The 21,227-nt window shown below is 41.6% G+C and overlaps 1 protein-coding gene across 2 annotated transcripts in view; it reads right to left on the bottom strand.

Moving 5' to 3' along the window:
* Positions 1-21,227, bottom strand: part of ATP2C2 (ATPase secretory pathway Ca2+ transporting 2) — an 83,516-nt gene that overhangs the window by 56,782 nt on the left and 5,507 nt on the right. For both annotated transcript variants that reach the window (XM_063437382.1, XM_063437383.1), the window contains exon 2: positions 3,390-3,500. In XM_063437382.1, coding sequence (XP_063293452.1) covers positions 3,390-3,500 — 111 coding nt within the window. The remainder of the gene's footprint in view (positions 1-3,389; positions 3,501-21,227) is intronic.

The raw sequence follows: 21,227 nt of genomic DNA, 5'->3' as shown, positions 1-21,227 counted from the left end.
AAAAAAATATATATTAATTGAATATTTATTTACAGTGTGTGTATAATGAATGCAGTGTGTGCGTATGTGTGTGTGTATGAGTGCAGCGTGTGTGTGCATGAATGCAGTGTGTGTGTGCATGAATGCAGTGTGTGTGTGCATGAATGCAGTGTGTGTGTGCATGAATGCAGTGTGTGAATGCAGTGTGTGCAGGGCCGGTGCAAGGATATTTGCCGCCGTAGGCAAAACATTTTTTGCCGCCCCCTCCCCCCCCATATGTCCTGACTTCCCCTCCTCCTCCCTCAGTGGTCCTTACCTCCCCACCCCCGTGTTCCTTCACTCCCCCCCCCCCAGTGGTCCTGACTCACCCCTCCCCTAGTGGTCCTTACCCTCCCCTCCCCTAGTGGTCCTTACTTCCCCCTCCCCTCCCATAGTGGTCCTTATCCCACCCCCTCCCTCTCATAGTGGTCCTTATCCCACCCCCTCCCTCTCATAGTGGTCCTTATCCCCCTTCTCCCTCCCATAGTGTTCCTTATCCCCCCCCATCCCTCCCATAGTGGTCCATATACCCACCCCCTCCCTCCCATAGTGGTCCTTATCCCACCCCCTCCCATAGTGGTCCTTATACCCCCCCTCCCTCCCATAGTGGTCCTTATACCCCCCTCCCTCCAATAGTGGTCCTAATCCCCCCCCCCTCCCTCCCATAGTGGTCCTAATCCCCCCCCCCTCCCTCCCATAGTGGTCCTTATCCCCCCCCTCCCTCCCATAGCGGTCCTTATACCCCCCTCCCTCCCCTAGTGGTCCTTACTTCCCCCTCCCCTCCCATAGTGGTCCTTATCCCACCCCCTCCCTCTCATAGTGGTCCTTATCCCACCCCCTCCCTCTCATAGTGGTCCTTATCCCCCTTCTCCCTCCCATAGTGTTCCTTATCCCCCCCCATCCCTCCCATAGTGGTCCATATACCCACCCCCTCCCTCCCATAGTGGTCCTTATCCCACCCCCTCCCATAGTGGTCCTTATACCCCCCCTCCCTCCCATAGTGGTCCTTATACCCCCCTCCCTCCAATAGTGGTCCTAATCCCCCCCCCCTCCCTCCCATAGTGGTCCTAATCCCCCCCCCCCTCCCTCCCATAGTGGTCCTTATCCCCCCCCTCCCTCCCATAGCGGTCCTTATACCCCCCTCCCTCCCATAGTGGTCCTTATACCCCTTTTTTTTTTATTATTATTAATTTTTTTTTTATATATTTTTTTTTTCGTCCCCCCTCCCTGCTTGATATATGGCAGGGAGGGGGGCTCTCCTTCCCTGGTGGTCCAGTGGCAGTTCAGTGGGGGGGAGAGGGGGGCTGGCAGAGCTGTACTTACCTTTCCTGCAGCTCCTGTCAGCTCTCTCCTCCTCCGCGCGGTCTGTGCAGCTCACTCTGTCAGCTCACAGTGTAAGTCTCGCGAGAGCCGCGGCTCTCGCGAGATTTACACTGGGAGCTGACCGAGGTGCTGAACGGACGGCGCAGAGGAGGAGAGAGCTGACAGGAGCTGCAGGAAAGGTAAGTACAGCTCTGCCAGCCCCCCTCTCCCCCCAGTCTGTATTATGGCAATGCAAATTGCCATAATACAGACTCTGACTCGAGTATAAGCCGAGTTGGGGTTTTTCAGCCCAAAAAATGGGCTGAAAAACTCGGCTTATACTCGAGTATAATCCGCGCACACAGACCTACTGACCGTAAACACAAACACACCACGTTGAAACAAGTCTTTCTTTGGAGGATGTAATTTCACCATAAAGCGCAATTACGTCGATGGCCGGATGAATAATGATAATCCAGGCAGTAAAAGCTAGGGGTGGGTAAGTGTTCATTTATAAGAAAATTGCCCATTATGTTCATTGTAAAAGTTGAGCAAATAGATAATAAACCGTCAACTTAAAAAGAACTACGGAGATAATACATAAAAACATATTACCCTGACTTGGTACAAAATCTCAAGGTCTGAATTTTCTAATTTCTGGTCGTCCCGATGTTTTCAAAGGGAGAACGAGATAGAGTCCATAAAGATAATTTTATACAGAGCAGCTGGCCACTGACTTGGGTGTGATCACCATATGGAGCGATGGGTACAGTATAAGGGATAAGCACTGCATTTACAACGGAGCTTTTCACGCTGTTATACCTTGAATTGCAGCATATTTAGTATTTATGGGTCAGTGCAGGGACGTATTCGCCGCGAGGCAAACAATGCATTTGCCTTGGGCGGCATTTTCCAGGGGGGGGGGGGGGGGAGACAAAAAATGCCGCCCACAAATGCCCAGGGCAAATGTCTTGTTAGCCTTGCGGCTAACTGACATGCCAGACGGGCTGCTGGCGAGGGAGCACTTCCCCTGAGCACTCTGCTCAGCTCCCTCGCGCGCCGCAGAATGAGGCTGGGAGCCGGAATATATGACGTCATATTCCGGCTCCCAGCCTCACTCTGCGGCGCACGAGGGAGCTGAGCAGAGTGCTCAGGGGAAGTGCTCCCAGCGCCGCCCACCCAGCAGGCACTGGACCTAGGGCAGCATTTAACCAGGATACACCACTGGGTCATTGTACACCATATCGGGGCTCAGGGCAATGAACAAAGGATTGTAAGGCAGAGCATGTGTTGGGGCCTTGGCAAGTTCCATTCATGATAAGACATGCAGAGTGTCCCTTTAACTAGTTAGGTTTCATTTACTTAACTGAACAGTGACCCCCTACTGAGATCCATGGTCAAATTGGGCTGTATTTATCAGTGATAAAACAGATTCCTGCCGTAGAGTTGTGGGACGGGATAAAGAGGAACGTTCACAGATCACAGATGGGTTTGGCATCTACCTCTCCAGAGTGCTTATTGACAAGATGTCTTTTCAGCACTCATTCGCTAAATCCAAAATTGACATAGCCTAAATCATCACACAACAGAATAGGAAGGAGCATCGTAGGATCAGTTTGTTGTTTTCCCAAGAGTTGAGTCAACATTTATTCAAACAATTTAAACCCCAAGGCATGTAAAGCTAGCTACACAAGATCAGATCCACGCATTGTTTAATGGAGAGCACCAATATGTTGTCAGCTTCTTTCTTCTTATTGTCAAGTGATCAATTTTATATTTTTTGCACATTTTGTGAATGAATTCTCAACTTAAAAAAAAAAAAAAAAAAAAAAAAGCTCCCTCACCCAATCGCAACAGGGGAGCTGTTGGGCAACCTGCCACAAATCACTGCTCAGTAAATAGAACCAGCATTGAAAATAAACCAGTGTAGGCTTCCTTTAAATCTATCACATTTTCTGAAAGTTCTAAAACGGTAAAAGTATTCCTAACATTCGGGAAGATTATTAGACAATTAACGGTGGAACAAAGAGGCTTTGCCTATAGGGGTACAGAGAATGTATAATGCTCACGTGTAAATATTTAATCAGATCCTCTTCGCTTAGCCGGCTCGCTTCCTTTGCGGCCAGAGGAATGACATCATCGTCTTGCTCAACCGACTTCAGCTCGCATTGTTCATCCAGCTGTTTTAATAGAGAAAAGGGCGCATCGTTAGAAAGAAAGTTACGCAGTTTGTGACATCATGAGTTAGTGTGTGAGCTTTCACTGCTTGCTCATACAAAGCTGTGGGCCCTGACACAGGAAATGTAGACAGTTGAAATTGCGCTAATTATTGAACCAACATAAAACGCTACAAAATTCATTTTTCAGAAAACAAAATTTTAGCGAACTTCTTATCTTTATCTGTCTTAAAATACTGCATTTTATCTCTAGGCTAATCACAGCTTTGTGCAAACAGCCATTAATGTGTACAATTTAGTGATTGGCCCAAACCTTTAAAATCGCTGGGCAGAGAACGACAGCCAATAACAGGCCAACATTACGCAGAGAACGTACAGCAAGAACAGGACGTAGTATGGGAGCAACCTGCTACTGTGTTTCACCAACGAACACAAAAATGTTTTACTTTATGCCAATATGACATTCTAAAAAACTCAAAAACAGAAAGATAACCAGTGTTTGATCAGAAGAGTGAAGGTCACCACAGTTTGAACAAGCACGACAGGGACAGAAGGACAAAAGAGAAACAAGCAGAAGAGGACTGACAGACGTACACTATCAGGACTTAATGGTAGGCTGAGCGGCTGGGAATGTAGGACAGGATGTTAGATAAAACAGGGACACGGGACAGAATGCAAGCGAAAACAGGGACACGGGACAGAATGCAAGCGAAAACAGGGACACGGGACAGAATGCAAGCGAAAACAGGGACACGGGACAGAATGCAAGCGAAAACAGGGACACGGGACAGAATGGTAGAGAGTAGGACAGGATGTTAGAGAAAACAGGGACACGGGACAGAATGTAAGCCAAAACAGGGACACGGGACAGAATGCAAGCGAAAACAGGGACACGGGACAGAATGGTAGAGAGTAGGACAGGATGTTAGATAAAACAGGGACACAAGATAGAATGGTAGAGAGTAGGACTGGATGTTAGATAAAACAGGGACACGGGATAGAATGGTAGAGAGTAGGACAGAATGTTAGATAAAACAGGGACACGGGATAGAATGGTAGAGAGTAGGACAGAATGTTAGATAAAACAGGGACACGGGATAGAATGGTAGAGAGTAGGACTGGCTGTTAGATAAAACAGGGACACGGGACAGAATGGTTGAGAGTAGGACTGGATTTAGAGAAAACAGGGACACGGGATAGCATGGTAGAGAGTAGGACTGGATTTAGAGAAAACAGGGACACGGGATAGAATGGTAGAGAGTAGGACAGGATGTTAGATAAAACAGGGACACGGGACAGAATGGTAGAGAGTAGGACAGGATGTTAGATAAAACAGGGACACGGGATAGAATGGTAGAGTAGTACTGGATTTTAGATAAAACAGGGACACAAGATAGAATGGTAGAGAGTAGGACAGGATGTTAGATAAAACAGGGACACGGGACAGAATGGTAAAGAGTAGGACTGGTTGGTTGCAGGAATCCCAACAGGATGGGTAAAAAACATCAGGTTGAGGGAGGATGGGAAGATGGTGACAGAAGACCTGGGAGAAGAGACAAGGTGAATTAAGAGACATATACAACTGGAGAAGCAATGAAGTCAACAGTGCTGAGAGAGGGCGCCATCATAAGCCCCTTAGATAATTCCTATTTGTATAAAGCGTTACAGTGTTTTACACACTCACTAAGCAACATTCCAAGGTCAGGTTAACCAAAATCATTTCATTTCCAGTTCTGCTGGCTGTTAGTCATTGATAGGTAGGAGGGACAGTCCTCCCGGTGACAGCACGATCTCAGTCTTTACAATCTAGTAGATCACATATACCAGCAGCTCCTGTCTTTAGTTTTTAGGTAAGTAAAGACGAATGTCGTGTTTCAAATAAGAAAAACTAAAAGATCAAATCTATACATAGAAACAAGAATCCGAGCCCAAAAGCAAAATATAAAAAAAGACAATGAAACAAACACACCCCAACGGTAACAAGACTATGACATTAACAAACAAAAATATCCATCTGAGCTCCACACACAAGAACACAATGTCTGTAGGCATTAAGGCTGACTATTGTGGAAGGTATCTGTATGTGGAAGAGCATCTTTTAGTCTGACAGGTCTTTTCTGAGCCTGACAGATAGAAAGTCCAACTGGTGACTCTGTCGTGGACGTACTATGTCAAAGTTGTGAAATATATCAATTGCAGGAATGTGCAAAGTTTATTTAAGTTAGGCGTAGGAGAAGTCCGTAAGATCTGATACAGATCAGCGGCTTACTATAGAGGGGAAAGAGACTTAACCCTGTGTGCGACAGAAAGGAAGACAATGGGCTAAAAGGGCACCTCTTCCGAAAAAATGCAGTTTCTGCATTAAAAAAAAAAAATCTCCAAAATCCAGGTTTGGCGCAACAGACTGGGAAATATAATAAAGACGATTTTTGTGGGCGTGGAAATATCTGCATCGATAGGCTCATTTGCATACACTCCCCTTTTTTTTTTTAATAAGTTATTTTCTAAAGGAATTCAGAATTTTTTATTTTTCAGTTAAATATGAAATTGTATGTTCTACGTGTCCAATGTAACGGTTGTCTTGTGCAATCTTATAAATAGATGAAAAAATGGCAAAGTGGAAACTTTAAATCTCCCTCTGTAGGGAGAGGCTACTGCGGGTCACGTTGAAATATGGGGCCAGTCTGGTGGTTTACATCTAAATGTTTCCTATCTAAATGAGGACAATGTGAGACTAAATTGATATTCGTTCTCAACACATCGAGTCCGTCATTGTCCGGCAGCCAGTTAAGCGCGATACGCTTTCTCTGCATCGTTGCATTTTGGGTGTGAATAACATTGCATTTCCTGCTGTAGGCATTCTACCGCTCATTAACCAGAGGATGGAACCAATTTGAGTTCTTGAACATGTAAATCATTCTACCTCCAGGACAGGATGCAAGCCGTGCAAGAGCAAGAATAATAATAAAAAGGATATCTCCCGCAGGTGGCGTAATGTCCAAACACACCAGGATTTGAGGGTGTCACAAGACCCCAATTAATACTGAAGCAGGCTTAAACACTGACCTGATCAATCAGGGATAGGGTTACTTGCTTTGCAGTGGTTACATTGCAGTAATACTGTCTTACACAATTCAAATTTGTGATATTTAAGGACTTTATCAGACAGACCGGTAGTTCATTTAAGGCAGTGATCTGTGAGCTGGGTCACGGCTGGTCAATAATGATTGAAGTCTTACGCCATTCTGGGGGAGAATAATGGGTTAAAAAGACACAAGGAGCAGTCCAGTGTTTCCACTTACATACCCTCTAACAGACACCACTCATAACAAGACCCCATCGATCATAGGTTCCCCAGCTAATGACAGCATGAACCATGGAATGAGTGCTATTTCTCCAGGATGAAATTGACTAACCTATGGCCAGCATTCTGTATTGCACATTGTTGGTGCAAGCACGCATTTTCTTGATGTGACCCAATTTCCCGCAACCCAGAGAATCCTGCTCCACCAGCCCGGAATACTTGAATATAAACACTAATTCAGGGCTACAAAATATGCCGTGTTATCGTTCTGCTTCACATGAGAAGTGAACATCCTGATGTGTCGGTTTCTGGAAATATGTGACATCCTGCAATTCTAGACACAGCCACTTCAATAACAGGTGATGAAAACTATCATGCCATTCGGGACTTTTAGGTTTTATTGGTTTGGTAGCTGAGCCTGTAACTAACGAACACCAACCACTCTCCTGGCTCATTATCTTCAAAGGAAACAGTCAATTAAGTGCTCTCCCTGTGTGGCCGTAGTTCGTATAGTCAAACGCCACGTGCGAGAGAAAACGGCGGCCTGGAACTAAAAATCGGACACTCGACTTCACGAACAGCGGTCAAAGTATACGAACGCCTACTTCCTTTTCTCGAACAGACAGGAGAGTGCTGTTCGGTAGTATGTTTCCAACGAACAAGGGGAATAATCGCTGCTATGAGCCAGGGGGTTCCATTCGTGCATTTATTCATTTTTGTTACTTTTAAAAATAGACCGACCGCACAGCCTAAACCCAGGAGCCTCGTGTGCGGTCAGTCCAAATGGGACTTCCATAAAATTCCAAAACCCCTCAACTGATCTGGGTGATTTTTGGATATGTTGGTCACTCAGATCAGGGCTATCAGGGGATATAACATGGGGATTTTATGTGTTTTGGGGTGCTTTTCAAGTTTTATGAAAAATAATTTTTTTCTGCCTGGAGATAATTGAGTTATTACACTATCTGAGCCAATTATCTCACAGGCAGAGAGGAGGGAATTATCTGTTTGTATTGGGAGTGTCACACATTGTCATTGTGTTATTATTATATATCCCCCACAAGGTCCATATGGGAGTGCCCCTTGCATAGGACTTGCACCCATTAAAATGATTTTCCTGTTGTGCCCTTTAGTCTAGGCTCATGGTTGGGTAACTGTCTACTTGCTGGGGAGAAACTACTTGGATGCTGAATTCGTCTGGAACTGTTTGAATCTACACCAGAACTGCAAGCTAGAATCACTCAGGCTCAGCAATTCGAGAGGAAATAGGCGAACAGGGTATCTACTATACCAGCGTTCGTAACAGTTCTCATACACCTGTAATGGTCGCTGATCAAACATTATTTACAGAGGAAGTTTATTAATTTATATGGAAGATTTTTTTTTTTTTTTTTTTTTTTTTTAAATACCGTTGGGAGGAAAAGAAAGAAACATTAATTGAGCCCAGTGATCAGTTTTTACTAGACTTATGCAGATCATAACAGGAAAGTAAAGAAGTTAGTACACCCCTGGACCCTGGCACAGGAAATGTAGACAGTTGAAATCGAGCTAAATATTGAACAAACAAAAAACGCATTTAAAAAGTTATTTATTTTTAAATCATTTTTCATAAACAAAATTGTACAGAACTATTATCTTTTTCTCTCTTAAAACACTGCATTTTATCTCTAAGTTTGCTTTGAAGAACCTGTTCTCTAAGATAATACATTTTAGAACATTAAGGAGTAATGCTGGTTTGTTTAGTTACGGAGTCGAATGATCGCCAGTGACCAACGATCTCTGCAGAGTGAGATTGCAATAGGCATAAACTTTCAAGTTTAATGAAAATATTTTATAGAAATGTTGTGGTCCCCACCCCAAGTAACAAGGAAACAAAAAGCACAATAAGTCTATTTTATAAACAGTAGATACAGACGCCATGACACTGTACTGTGTAAACGGTGTCACGTTAACACAGAGAAATAAAAGTTATGCATAGCCTCCAACAATGGCATCCCGTGAATCGAGACAACGGGGGTGGGGTAAAGAGTAATGGACCATTGATGCAACTCACGTCTTTGGGGCCACCGAAATGAGGCAGACCTGCCCGGAATGGTGGTGGATCTGTGCAATTTACTGGCAAGTCAGCCTGGTGTGAATGCCAATCCCAAAGGCTTGCCCACTGAGGGCACACCACCGAGACATTGGGGCAATTGGAAGGCAGTGTTATGATGGCAGGTAGCTGTAGAATATCTATGATTAGTAACCGCAGTGTTACGATCAGCAGGAGTAAAGAATAATGTTAGTGCCTCCTCTAATTATCTATCTCAATTGTTTTTGCCCGCTGATAACCCCCTGGATTCGATTTGTGACTCACTGTCCCTTCCGTTTTTAATATTAATACTTTGGATATTTATTTGGGGGTATTGCATTTCCTAGGACCAAATCCTTCATATAAAGTATGTATGTATTAGGTCTTTATTTATTTTAAAATACCTTTTATTACTTGTTTTATACTTTTTGAACTTTTGTAGACAGGATATGGAAACCAGATCTACAAACCAGCTGGGTCACGTAATAAGATAACATCGTCAGATCAACTAGTGTCCTTCTATCTGGACTGCTCAGATTGCACAATTCTCGAATAAATTATCCCCCCTCCCTCCCCCTTAATTCTGGTCAAAAATATATAAATATTATAAAAGCAGGGCAAAAAAATAAAACACCACTTTGTTGGCTGTAGAGCTGCTTTTACACAAGGTAAAAATAAGATATGACTAATTTGCTCTTTGCTCTGTGATGATTTGTTTTAGGTGTAAAAAACACTTAGCTGGAGAATTCCAATAAAAAAAAATCAAAAGCCGTTTTACTAAATGTTGGAGGGGAAAAGTTGAAAGCTTTACCTATTATTGAGGACTTTAAACTTGTGAAAATATTTTAAAGAGAAACAGAACAAGGTTTGCATCATTAAACAAAGAATTATAGGTAGTCTGATAGCAGGGCAACAGGAGTATAGTACTGGGACATTTGTAGAAAGACCGAGTTTGATTGCAAGCTTCTTGGGGTACCAAAGGAAGGTTTCCACTTCACTGCTCCAATAGCTGACCATCAACTTAACGAGCTAATCGAAAGTCACAAGACCAGAAAGAAGGGCTACAGATCTTTCAGGAAGAGGAGAATAGAAGTGTTTTTAGATCTGTGCTCCAAGAGTCACTCTGCAATTTTAATTATTACATGGATCTTCAATTAGAGGGTTTCTAACAAAATTCTAGAAGCCAGTCTTATTTGGGATATGTGATTTTATAAGATATCACACAACATTGACCGAATGCTTGCTTGAAGATTATTACACTGATTTCATTGGGAAATATACTCCATTTAGAAGAAAAATATTTAAGAGGTTTTTTTTCGTAAGCATGCCAATTTTGAGCTTAGGAAGACAAGGATATTGCATTTTAAGTACATTTTAATATCTCAGAGCAATTCAATTCTTCCAAATAAAGTTATTTTGGTGGATTAAGTTTATACAAACAGGCATGCCAGATTAAAGAAATTACATTTTGATTAAGAATCACTGTTCAGAAGAATTATCCATTCGTTGTTTAATTGAAGAGGGAACCTTTATCCCTTTGAGATTAAACTGAAAAGAGTCTTTGTCTCTTTGTCTTTCTCTGGATCAATGGATAGTTGGAAAGTTTAAACCTGAACTTTGTATCATTTTTAATTATGTATCTAGAATTATCCCCTCCGCGAAGGAGGCAAGTTGACATCGCAGGACGAAGGAATATGAGCATCGAGTTAGTTCAGAGTAAAAAGAAAAATCCACACCCAGAGGTAAGAAACAAAGAATGAGAAAGGTCAGGAGGATACGAGGAGGAAAAGGATTAGAAAAAATGATCACGTTTTATTTCAGATTTTCTTTTGTTTGAAGACCATGTGTTATTGCACACAGAAACTCTTTGAACACTATCAGGGTTAGTCACTGCAGTTGGAATTCAAAGTAAATTTCAAATTTAAGGACAAAACTGCCGAAATGGAAACATTCTATGAATTGGCTGTAATTTCAGTTTGACGACTCGGGCCTTAAAAGATCATAGTGTTCGAATACAAACGTGTATTCCCAGCGCTGTAGTCCACTAATTGCAGGTTTGTTTTAGGTCCCCTCCTGCTCCCATTTCCACTAAAAACCTAAAAAATATAACAGCCTACCTAAAAAAAAAAAAAAAAAAAAAATTATAAAAAAAACGCTACCAGTCTCTCCACCTGCTGTGACATCATCCAGCTCTCAAGCTGATGGCCAATACATCGACGTGCGCTTTGGAACCCGATGTGCGGCGAGCGCCACATACCCATCCAAATGCTTCTTATAGGAAGTCACTGAACTCAGTACTTTGTTATGAGATTCCACATGGTATGATCGGAAACACCTCTAATGTTTGTCAGAAAGACAGCTACTAGAGGATTTAACCTCGTTTTCTTAAAAAAAAAAAACTGCAATATTTTACCATGCAGGGTTAACCACAACAGAACTTCATTGAGAGATCATTGAAATGAAGTGGTCCGGGTGACTTTAGTGATCCTTTAAACCTGAATTCTCACTTCAGTAAATAACACTGTATACCTAGTATTTATTTAACTACCAAATATTGACTTCAATGTTAATTAAATTAAAGAAGCCCAAATAAACCAATTCATAATTATCTCTCCTCCAAAATAGAATTCTATTCAGGAGTCTATGACTGGATTGTTACCTGCGATATCACATTGGTTAACATGGTTACGGTGAGCACTAGAAATATATGGATTAGGTGCCATATTCCATTTATTCTGCATGTTATACAATCAATGGAGAGGCACGGACATCAATCTTTTAGTGTAAAGGAGAGTTGGAGTTTACTGGACTTTATCTTCAAAAAAATCAAAAATCAAAAATAAAAGATATAGATATATGTCCTCTGTTAGAGCCACGTCCAAGTCTTTCCAATATAGTGAAATTTAGTCCTACAATGTCATAGCAAGGGATTATAATTTTTTCTGATAATATAGCTGGGGATTTTTAGAATAAAATCTGTCTAATTCCCCTTAAATTGAATAGTTGGTGAAGCAAATCGGTGATCCTGCCATCTTCCAGTCTGGCTCAGACTAATACAAAGAGCCGTTTGTGTAGGAACGTTTGCTTTGACGCCACTTTTAACCCATGTTTTATTGGAAGCTTTCTATAGATGTATACAGGAGAAAAAGATAATCTGAAAATAGCCTGTGACACAAGATTGCATTTAAAGGGGCATCACTGCCAAATGGTCATCTCCCTCACTAACCAAGTGCACCGAGTCTCAGCGGGAGAGGTAATAAAAGAAGAGGACCCAGTCTGGTCTCCACCGGGCGCAGAGTATTCCTTCTGTGAGCTCCGGCAGTAAGGAGTGTTGCCGCAGGTTACCATGGCAATACTCCAATGTTGGGGTTCACGAGAAAAGTGAACTGCAATTGCCGGAGCGGTGAGTCACTACATTTCACCGGCCCACCAGGGTTTTCAATATCCCCCTTCCCTGACCAAAGGTAAAAAGAAGGGAGGGGAAGATTAATGTTATTTATTGTTATTAAGAAATAAAACAAACATTTCACATAAACAGAGTTGGTAGGCACCGCATGTATACCTGCACAGGGGTGGGATGGGCCAGTTTGCCGCAAGGATTTAGTATGATAATGTTGGAAGCCAGGTAAATATAACAAGTTGACAACCATGACAAGAACCCATCAACGACCAATTCTAGTTGTTGGACGAATGTGCTGATCATGGACTAGTGACCATCAATCCTCCTTAGAGACACTTTCTCCATACAGAAACGTCATATTTTGCTTTATTACTATGGCCACCTGTCACTTGCTATCTTCAGTAAAAAGTAAATATAAAAATAAACATTACAGAAGAGATCCGGAAAAAGTACTTTCACGCTGATATATATATATGGCGTGACACCCATTAACCACTTTTAAATTCTAGTTCCAAGCACTTTTTGATTGAAAAAAATATAAAAACATTTTTTTTTGAGAAATATATTTTACACGGTGTCTGAAATTTTTGTATAAAAGCAAAAATGCAATTTTTTCCACATAAAGTAGGTGTGACAAAAAAGAAGATAATAAAAAATGTTGACTACCTTACTGATAGGTGTTTATAAGGACCCAGAAGGCATTACTAGCAGTACGGCTTACTAATAACAGCAACAGGATGTAAAAAAAGGTCATGTCTGCATTTGAAAATTATGCCTACAGCAAATACAGTTAAATCATCACTAAAGTCACCCAGACCTCCAAGGTTTTTCTTCAGTTTTCTTACTGAAAACAAGGAAGGGGGGTGTTAAAAACTAGTCTGGAACTATGACGCTTGAAATGCAATTTTGTATTTCTAAAATAAAAGGTATTTGAAACTGCTTTGGCAATCTTTATCAATATCTGGAATGTCCATTCACCCCTCCCTCACCCCCACCGTAGGAATGATACGACCCATTGAAACTTCCTGTACTATTTGGAAGCAGGGGGTCAGCAAACATACAGTCATTAAATCAGTAACTAGTGACTTCTGGCAGAGAACTTTCTTTCTCTACAGGCTGGTAATCATTCCTAAAAAAACAATGAGGGTGTGTGAGACGTTTTGGAATTATTTTAATTCTGCAAAATACATGACAATAAAAATATTTATACTCTATACTTGTAGCTAAGTGGTTAAATGTAATAAATGGTTAAAACCTGGAACGCGCAATGTGAAGGTATCATTCTCATTCTGCTTGAAGTGAGGAAGGCTTGTCTCAATGTAACCATTCCAGGTTCCTCTCTTTATCCCCCCACCTAAATATTAGCGCCAACGGCCCTAATTCTTTACACTTTTCCAAGGTAGCAGATTTACGTGAAAGCATGGTGAGCGGCTCATGCCTGATTTGTTAATTAGGAGAGGAATGATAGCAACTTGATTGACTTTCCATTAGAAGATGATTATTTGCATGCTTTGAAAGATGAACAGTAACAGATTGTTACTGTGACAAAGCATTGTTTGTCTGCTTGCTGTAACTGACATGAGGTTCCTAAGTGAGGATGTTTTTTTTTTTTTTTCTTGTGGTCACTTCAAAGTCTTCTCAGTATTTGAAGTAAAGGGGACTTAGCCAGCTGGCTTAAACACGATTTCCATAGATTTCTAGAAGGACAAAGATCTCTGAACACATAGTGGTCTCTGACAATGGACACCTGCAGTATATATTGCTACATTTTTATTCAAGCATGACCTTCTGTCAATTAAATATCACTAAATATATTAGCTTACCAGGGGACGGGTATATTACAGGAATTATGTCTGAATTGACCAAATACAGGTTACACTGCAAAAATTGTGTACCTCTGCATTACATGGGGACTGGGTAATTTAAATTCTGAAATTGTGGCACGAGGACTCAAAACCAGCCACCATCACCGCGGTAGTGGACCGTAAAGATACACGAGGGAGACACCTTATTTTGGATGAGGGAACGCACAGATAGCACTGCTCCAACCATTTATATCCAGTGTTACCTCTGGAATGCAATGTGTAATGCAAAATTACACGGCAAGTTAATCATTGTGTAGGGTACATGAAAGTAAAGTCTATTGTTCCCGGCCCACAAGGTACACAGACATTTGTCTTACATACCTTTAGTTTAACGTGGAAAATTTTACCCCGGCTACTTAACCAAGGAGACAAACGTAAATTTAATAAATACCACATTACAGCTGTTGAGAATCCTCCCTAAATTAGCAATATCAAATAAACAGACCTGAGCCGTCATAAAATTAGCAAACACGGTGTCATGGGCTGGGTGGGAATCGGAGAGCTGGCTCTATGAGATTACAGCAATGTGATTCATCTGTATCATTATCTAAACCACACTGGAAATAATGCAATTTACACTCACAAAGAGCCAGAGAGAACACAATAGTTTTTCTTCTCCACGCAACGCAGTCTTTGGGTGATATGTACAAAGCACAAATCAAGTTCAGTAGGGTCGTATTAAGAGCCTCTGTTTCTCTACTATCAGTTTATAAACAGCAGAGGACCTTAAACTGCCATTAATCATTTATTTTTCCTTGTTTCCTAGGGATTGCGATAATGCCAACAGTATACCTCTCACAACCATGGCTCATAAAATGTTCCACAGCATCATGGGACATGTAGTTCCAAAACATTTGGGGTGTAATGTTTGGTTCTCACTACTCGGGAATATATTGAAAGTACTACTAGAGGTGATATTACTGAATGACCTGAGAGGACATGTCTGTTTTACTCAGATCCCCTGAGCTGGTCCGTGTTCCCCTGGATCTGCAGATCTAGAGTGGGTACGGAAGCTGGATAGACAATGTTCCACGACCCAGTTCTGTTATGTGAAGTGTCAGACAGTTCTTTAATTAATTCATTAGTGCTCCTGGAATTGGACCTGGATTAGATTTATTATTTTTACAACCTGGTAAGTCTATGATGGTCATTTTGCTACGATTGAACAAGACCGTATATATATTTTCCTAGTACAGGAGACCTTGCTGTCTCTCACATAGGTCTGCCAGATCCATGTTTTACTGTCAGCATAGGGCACATAAACTTGTCCATAAAAAAAAATATTACAAAAAGTTCAGATTTCTAAAGAAATTGGCACTTTTATAATTTAAGGTTAATTTATAACCCCTTGGCTGTCAATCAGATAACTCCTTATACTACTGGTTTGGTTAGCTCAGTGGAGCTAAACTCAAGAGGCAGCAATTGCCCAGAGCACCTGCCTTGCAAAGACTTCTCATTGAGCTGCATTGGGAAGTCTGATTGGACAGTCACAGGAAGTCTGGGCGTGGTTAGAAGAGGAGGGCTTGCAAAGGCTGCAGACAAGAGACCTGCAGCTTTAACAAGCGTTTTTTAGATAAACCCCCAATGGAATAAAATGCATACTTAAATGTTTCAACTTGGGCTATATCTACTAAAAAGTGATTTTTATTTTGTTTGGGTTTGGTCAGTGGAGTGTCCTTTTAATGAATTGATTTACTTCCTGCAGACAACGCTTTTCATGTGCTGTCCACCAGTATGTAGAAGTGATGTGTCCAGCAAATCGTGGCAGGCCTGGCCTACTTTCATATTGGTGTAAGTTGGTGGTTTATAGATCCAGCAAGAAATGTAGTCTCTCCATCCTGGTTATTTATATTATATGAGTTTACATTGGAAATAGATAAATAACTAGAACACGGAATTATTATTAGAAACAAAAATCCTTATCGACGTCCTTGTGAAAAATGTCAAATTATTATTATTATGCGTATATATCAATATTACACTGATGCGACAGCAGACACGTCATTTGGATGGTGTGATTGCAAAAAATGCAAATACCCCACAAATGATAGCACTGATTTAAATCTACTGGTGTCTGTGACAGGCAAACTTTTTGTCAGGTTCACCAGCACAATGAGCTTTTCTGTTACAAACTTGCTGACTTTCATTAGAGGAGTAAAAGTGAAATAATTTTCACCACCAGACTTTCACAATCAATATAAGATAAATATTTTTTTAAATATTCCTAGCAAATACATTCTGAGCACTAATGAAAGATTTGAGGTACCAACAGTGCAAGAGACACACCTTTACGTTTCAATCGTTCACTGCCGAATGAATGACCAGAACAATTCAAGTCAAGTTGTACAAAGTCTTTTGGCATCAACTCGATCAACTGATCCTATTCAGGCCGGGGTAATTAAAGGTAAGTGAATCATATCCCAAGTGATTTCATACAAAGAGAGAGTTTGGCAGGAGTCTTCATGCAATAGTGAAGAGGCGGAGGGGGTAAATGTATCTCTAAAGTCCATACAATGGAAGAGGCAAGAGGCTCGGTTTCTGCTCATCTGCTCTTAAGCTCTCGGGACTTAAGTGAATTACAGTCTTGTTGCCATTCACAAAGCCCCTGGCATTCCACGTAATAACCACTGTTATGTAACCCTTATTGTGCTTACATAATAGTTTGGCCCGGTTAGTTCCTAGGAAGACCATCATGTGAATTGCCACGCTGTTTAGCCAGCATTGACCACGTCATATGATCTGTGGCCCATGGGGATGCTCTAAGCTGTTCTCATACAATAAGGGGTCTACATAAAGCAGACCTCATGGGTCTGAAATGTCAGTTTCCTTAACTGGAGACAAAGTATCTCTTGATGCCCATCAAACAACATACAACAAAGTATGAAGAATGACAATATAGCTTCCTAGTCCATACTGGAAGGGGGAAGGACGGAGGACTGTTCATTTTTTTTTTATTCTTTATTTTTGTCGTGACATATGAGATAAGACGGAAAACAGTCAAGCACCGTGTGGCTTGCGCAGGAGCCGATATAATCAATATGCTCAGTTAGACTTTGGATGCATGACTAACGTGCATAATCTGTCACTATTTCAACATTATTATATAATATACAGAATAAAAAATAGAACCACAAACGAGAACTTGAGAAAAGGTTAGGTACCATTGAGTGAAGCATTGTCTGTGTTGTTTGTTGCCGTCTGCATGGACCATTGCGTGTGGTGTCGGGGCAAGAGTCCGTCCCTGTCTCCTCCACCCGTCTCCATGTCCCTAGGCCTGTGGGGGCCTCTAGAGGGCGATGGTAATGGTCAGGTGGCTAACTGCGTCCCAGATCGGGCGTGCTATGAGTCCCTCGAGCCGGTGCTGCTTAAGAAATCTGAGCAGCGCCCTGTGTAACCATTAGTCGCAGTCGTTCCTTTACCATACGTGTAATTGCTCTTTATCGGGTTTTGAGAGGGCTCTACTCCCCCCCTCGTCTTTTTACGTCAGGTGGTCGCTACTCTTTGAACTGTTCCCATAGAACCCAAACTTTTTGGAAGGTGGTCATTGTGTTCCGTACCTGTGCTGTCAGTTTGTCCATCAAGTAGTTATTCCTAAACTTTGTTTTGATCAGGTCGGTGTGGGGTTTCTCTGGTTTTGTCCAGTTTTGAGCTAAAGACCTGTGGGCTGCTATGTATATCATGTTTAGTATGCCCAGGGGTGTAGAGTGAGCCTTATTTGTAGGACACATGAGCTGCACAGAGGACAGTTTTAAATACTTAAAATGCCATTCTGGACCTCTAAAGCATTTTGGCTTGCAGAAGTACTTTATGTGTGAACAGTGTTTTCTCTTTTTTCTCCCATTTTACAAAAAGTGCCGATTTAGATAGAAATTGGCACTTTTAGCAGCACAGACCATCACCGTTTGCTATACGTTTATCCATTGATTATTCACAGATTACATGAAGCAAGGCCTGTAAATCACTTGAAGGTACAAAAAACAAAATACTGCTGGTGGTTCCGCAGCAGCTAAAAGGCAGATCTTCATAATTTTGTCGTTTTTGGGTCTGCAATGTCAGTGCCAATGATAGACAGGTACACGGAAACAGACATAACATACATGGAGCAAGAGTAGTATCAATTACTCAATGTGTGCTGTAAGTCAGTACCTTGAAATAGACAGTGTAGTGCCATATATAATAATGTGTGCAATAAAAGAAAAGGGGGGATCCTTCTATATGACCAGCCAGTTTTCTGCAACCCTTTAACCCCTTAAGGATCAAACTTCTGGAATAAAAGGGAATCATGACATGTCACGTGTCCTTAAGGGGTTAAACCTCCAGACACACAGCCTGCTCGACCCCTCAATGCTCGGACAGCAAGCCTGCCCTGACCCTTTAACCCCCAGACAAACAGCCTGCTGCAACCATTTAACCGCTGCACACGCAACCTGCTCATCCCCCTCACCCCTTGGACAGCAAGCCTGCCCCGACCCTTCAATCTGTTTCCATTTTCAGTACGAGAAATTGTCTATTTTATTTTCTCTGCTGATTTTAACTTTTCATTTAATCTCAGAGATTTAGGCTTTATATTTGGTTAAAGCCAGGCACACTGGCTGTTCACATGCACCAGGCTTGGTATCCCCTTAGATGGGCATTAGAGAGGGCGTAAGAGGACTTAACCAGCTCTGTTCCAACAGGACCCATTCAGTCGGGCAATAAACAGCCTTTTAATATTATCATCAATCCACACTTTATTCCGCCGTGTACCCACGGCAATATCATTGCGAAAACCACAGTGAAACAATGCCGTTATTCCCCTCTATAACCCTTTCAGTGCCAGCACAGCATCTTACCAATTATGTTCAAAGGGGTTAATCTCATGGGGTAACAGAAGCTTTCAGATTTACTACAGTCACCTAATACTGGCATTCTTATAGCAAGTCTACAACCATGCCAGAGGATTAGATTTTAAGATAAGGGAGTCACCGGACAACAACTTTCACTCATTTATCTGCGGACACTGCAACGGTTTAAACGGTTTTTAAAATGTGGGTGTGGGGAGGGGGGACACACACAAACTCAAATTAAGTTTCAAATTAAGTAAATTTCTCCTTTTCAGCAAACCCCATAGAATTTCTTCCCCCCCCCAAAAAAATTTTTTTTTTAAAAAAAAATATATATTTGCGCCATTAGCTTAACCTTTCCACCCTCCATTCCAACCCACAGTGTTTCCCATTTTGCGGTAAACCATGTCATCATTCTGGGAGATATAGTTCAGAGAAAGTCCGCAATTGGACTAAGCCTCCTGGAAACCATTACGTGAGTACTTTTTAACAAGAAGCGTGATTTTTGGCAATGGGCGCAGCTTTAGCGAAGTTTCACAAGAGAAATATAAATAAAGGGAAGAGGCGATGCCAGAGTGTAATCATTGAGATACCAAGGGCATTTAAAAAGGAAAACTGAAAGAAGAGGAAAAACAAAACTATAAACAGGGTCACCAAGTTCATTTTTGTAAACACAAAAGGGGTGCAGTTATCCGCAAATTGTTAAGAACATATTTTTTTACATTTGTGTTCCTTTAAGAGCCCATACCATACCCACACATCAACACATAAATATGGATTGACATGAGATACAGTGACTTCGCTAGTAATTCACTCACTCACGAACGAATCACAAGACTGGATCTACACAATGCGTGAGGTACATTTAAGTCCTGTTTAAAGTTTTCACTTTTCTCTTCCAGTGAGTGGTGGAATGTGCAAACACCCAAAATGCATTGCATGTGATCATGCACAACGGTGCACTGCTGGTGCTCACTCGTCTGACAAAACCTGTAAGCTTTTAGTTCAGGTATGGCTTTAAATTAGCTCTCCAACTTGTGCAGAACTACAGCAGCTCCCATGATGCTTTGCCAACCTTTGTTGATTTGAAGTTCAGCAACAACATAAAACTAAACAGAACACATAACGATGTATATAAAGGATATCTCATGCTCTAGGCCGGCTGGGCATCATGGGAAATATAGTTCACAAACGGCGACCATCACTGCTCTATTTACTTGTGATAGAAATAAATAGTATTGTTAACAAGCTGTAATTAGTTTTAATGTCCCTTTGAAACACGAGAGAACCACGTCAGATTTCCTACCACATATATGTGTATGTATACATGTGACAGGTGATCGTGTTGGAATGGAGGCATTTCATTAGCACATCGCGCGCTCAGCAGATGTTCACAATGAGTCAGAATAACTCGTCCGCCAAGTATTATCTGAACGTCTGCAGAAAATAAACACCTAAACGGCACTAACACAGCGTCTCCCGTCTAATCCACGGCAACTCAAGGACTGTGTGATCCCAGGCAGAGAGAGTGGCCTGACTTGGCAATTCAACCAGAGATCATCCCTGTCTCTCATATAATCAGCAGGGACTGTCCTTTGATATCCGTGCATAAGAATGGCACAGCCACCGTGACAAGTGGCACTGGGCTAAAAATACAAATTTTTCACAAAGTGGTTTGAAGGCTGCAGGATGCATTTATTTTATGCTACTAGCGATACAGGGGCCAGAGATGTCCGCATTGTTCTGTGCTTTAGATAATTTAAATCAGATAAGAGTATAAGCTAGTGTCCTGTAAGACTACAATCCCTTACTTTGTCATCATGAAACCTTGGCCTCTAAATTCAAGGTACCGCACTACTGTAACAGTAGAACCAGATAGATGGATGGAGTTTGGCAGTCCCACAAGCAAAACCCACTGCTTTTATGCTGGTAGGATGCGGTCTGCTAACTGGACGCACAGAGGGATACGATAAGTAATATTTTTTTTTTTTTTTTTTTATTCTTTATTTTTGTAGTGCAAACGAAAGATACAAGCTGCTCAGGTATGCCACAACAGCATAAACAGACAATATTTGGTACAGGATGATACAGTGAAGTAGCATTGTTAAATCTGCACAGTTTTTTGTTTGGTTAGTAGATGATTCGTCAACGCTTAAAGTTAGGTTTAGTAAGATTCACGTTATTTTAGGTACAACAGGTTAGGAACATTTTTGCATTTTACACGTATTGAGTACAAGCTATTGTTGTTGGTCTATTGTGTTCGGTCA

Source organism: Pelobates fuscus, chromosome 12 (genome assembly GCF_036172605.1).
Source record: "Pelobates fuscus isolate aPelFus1 chromosome 12, aPelFus1.pri, whole genome shotgun sequence".
NCBI lineage: Eukaryota > Metazoa > Chordata > Amphibia > Anura > Pelobatidae > Pelobates > Pelobates fuscus.
This window is presented reverse-complemented; position numbering and strand designations above follow the sequence as displayed.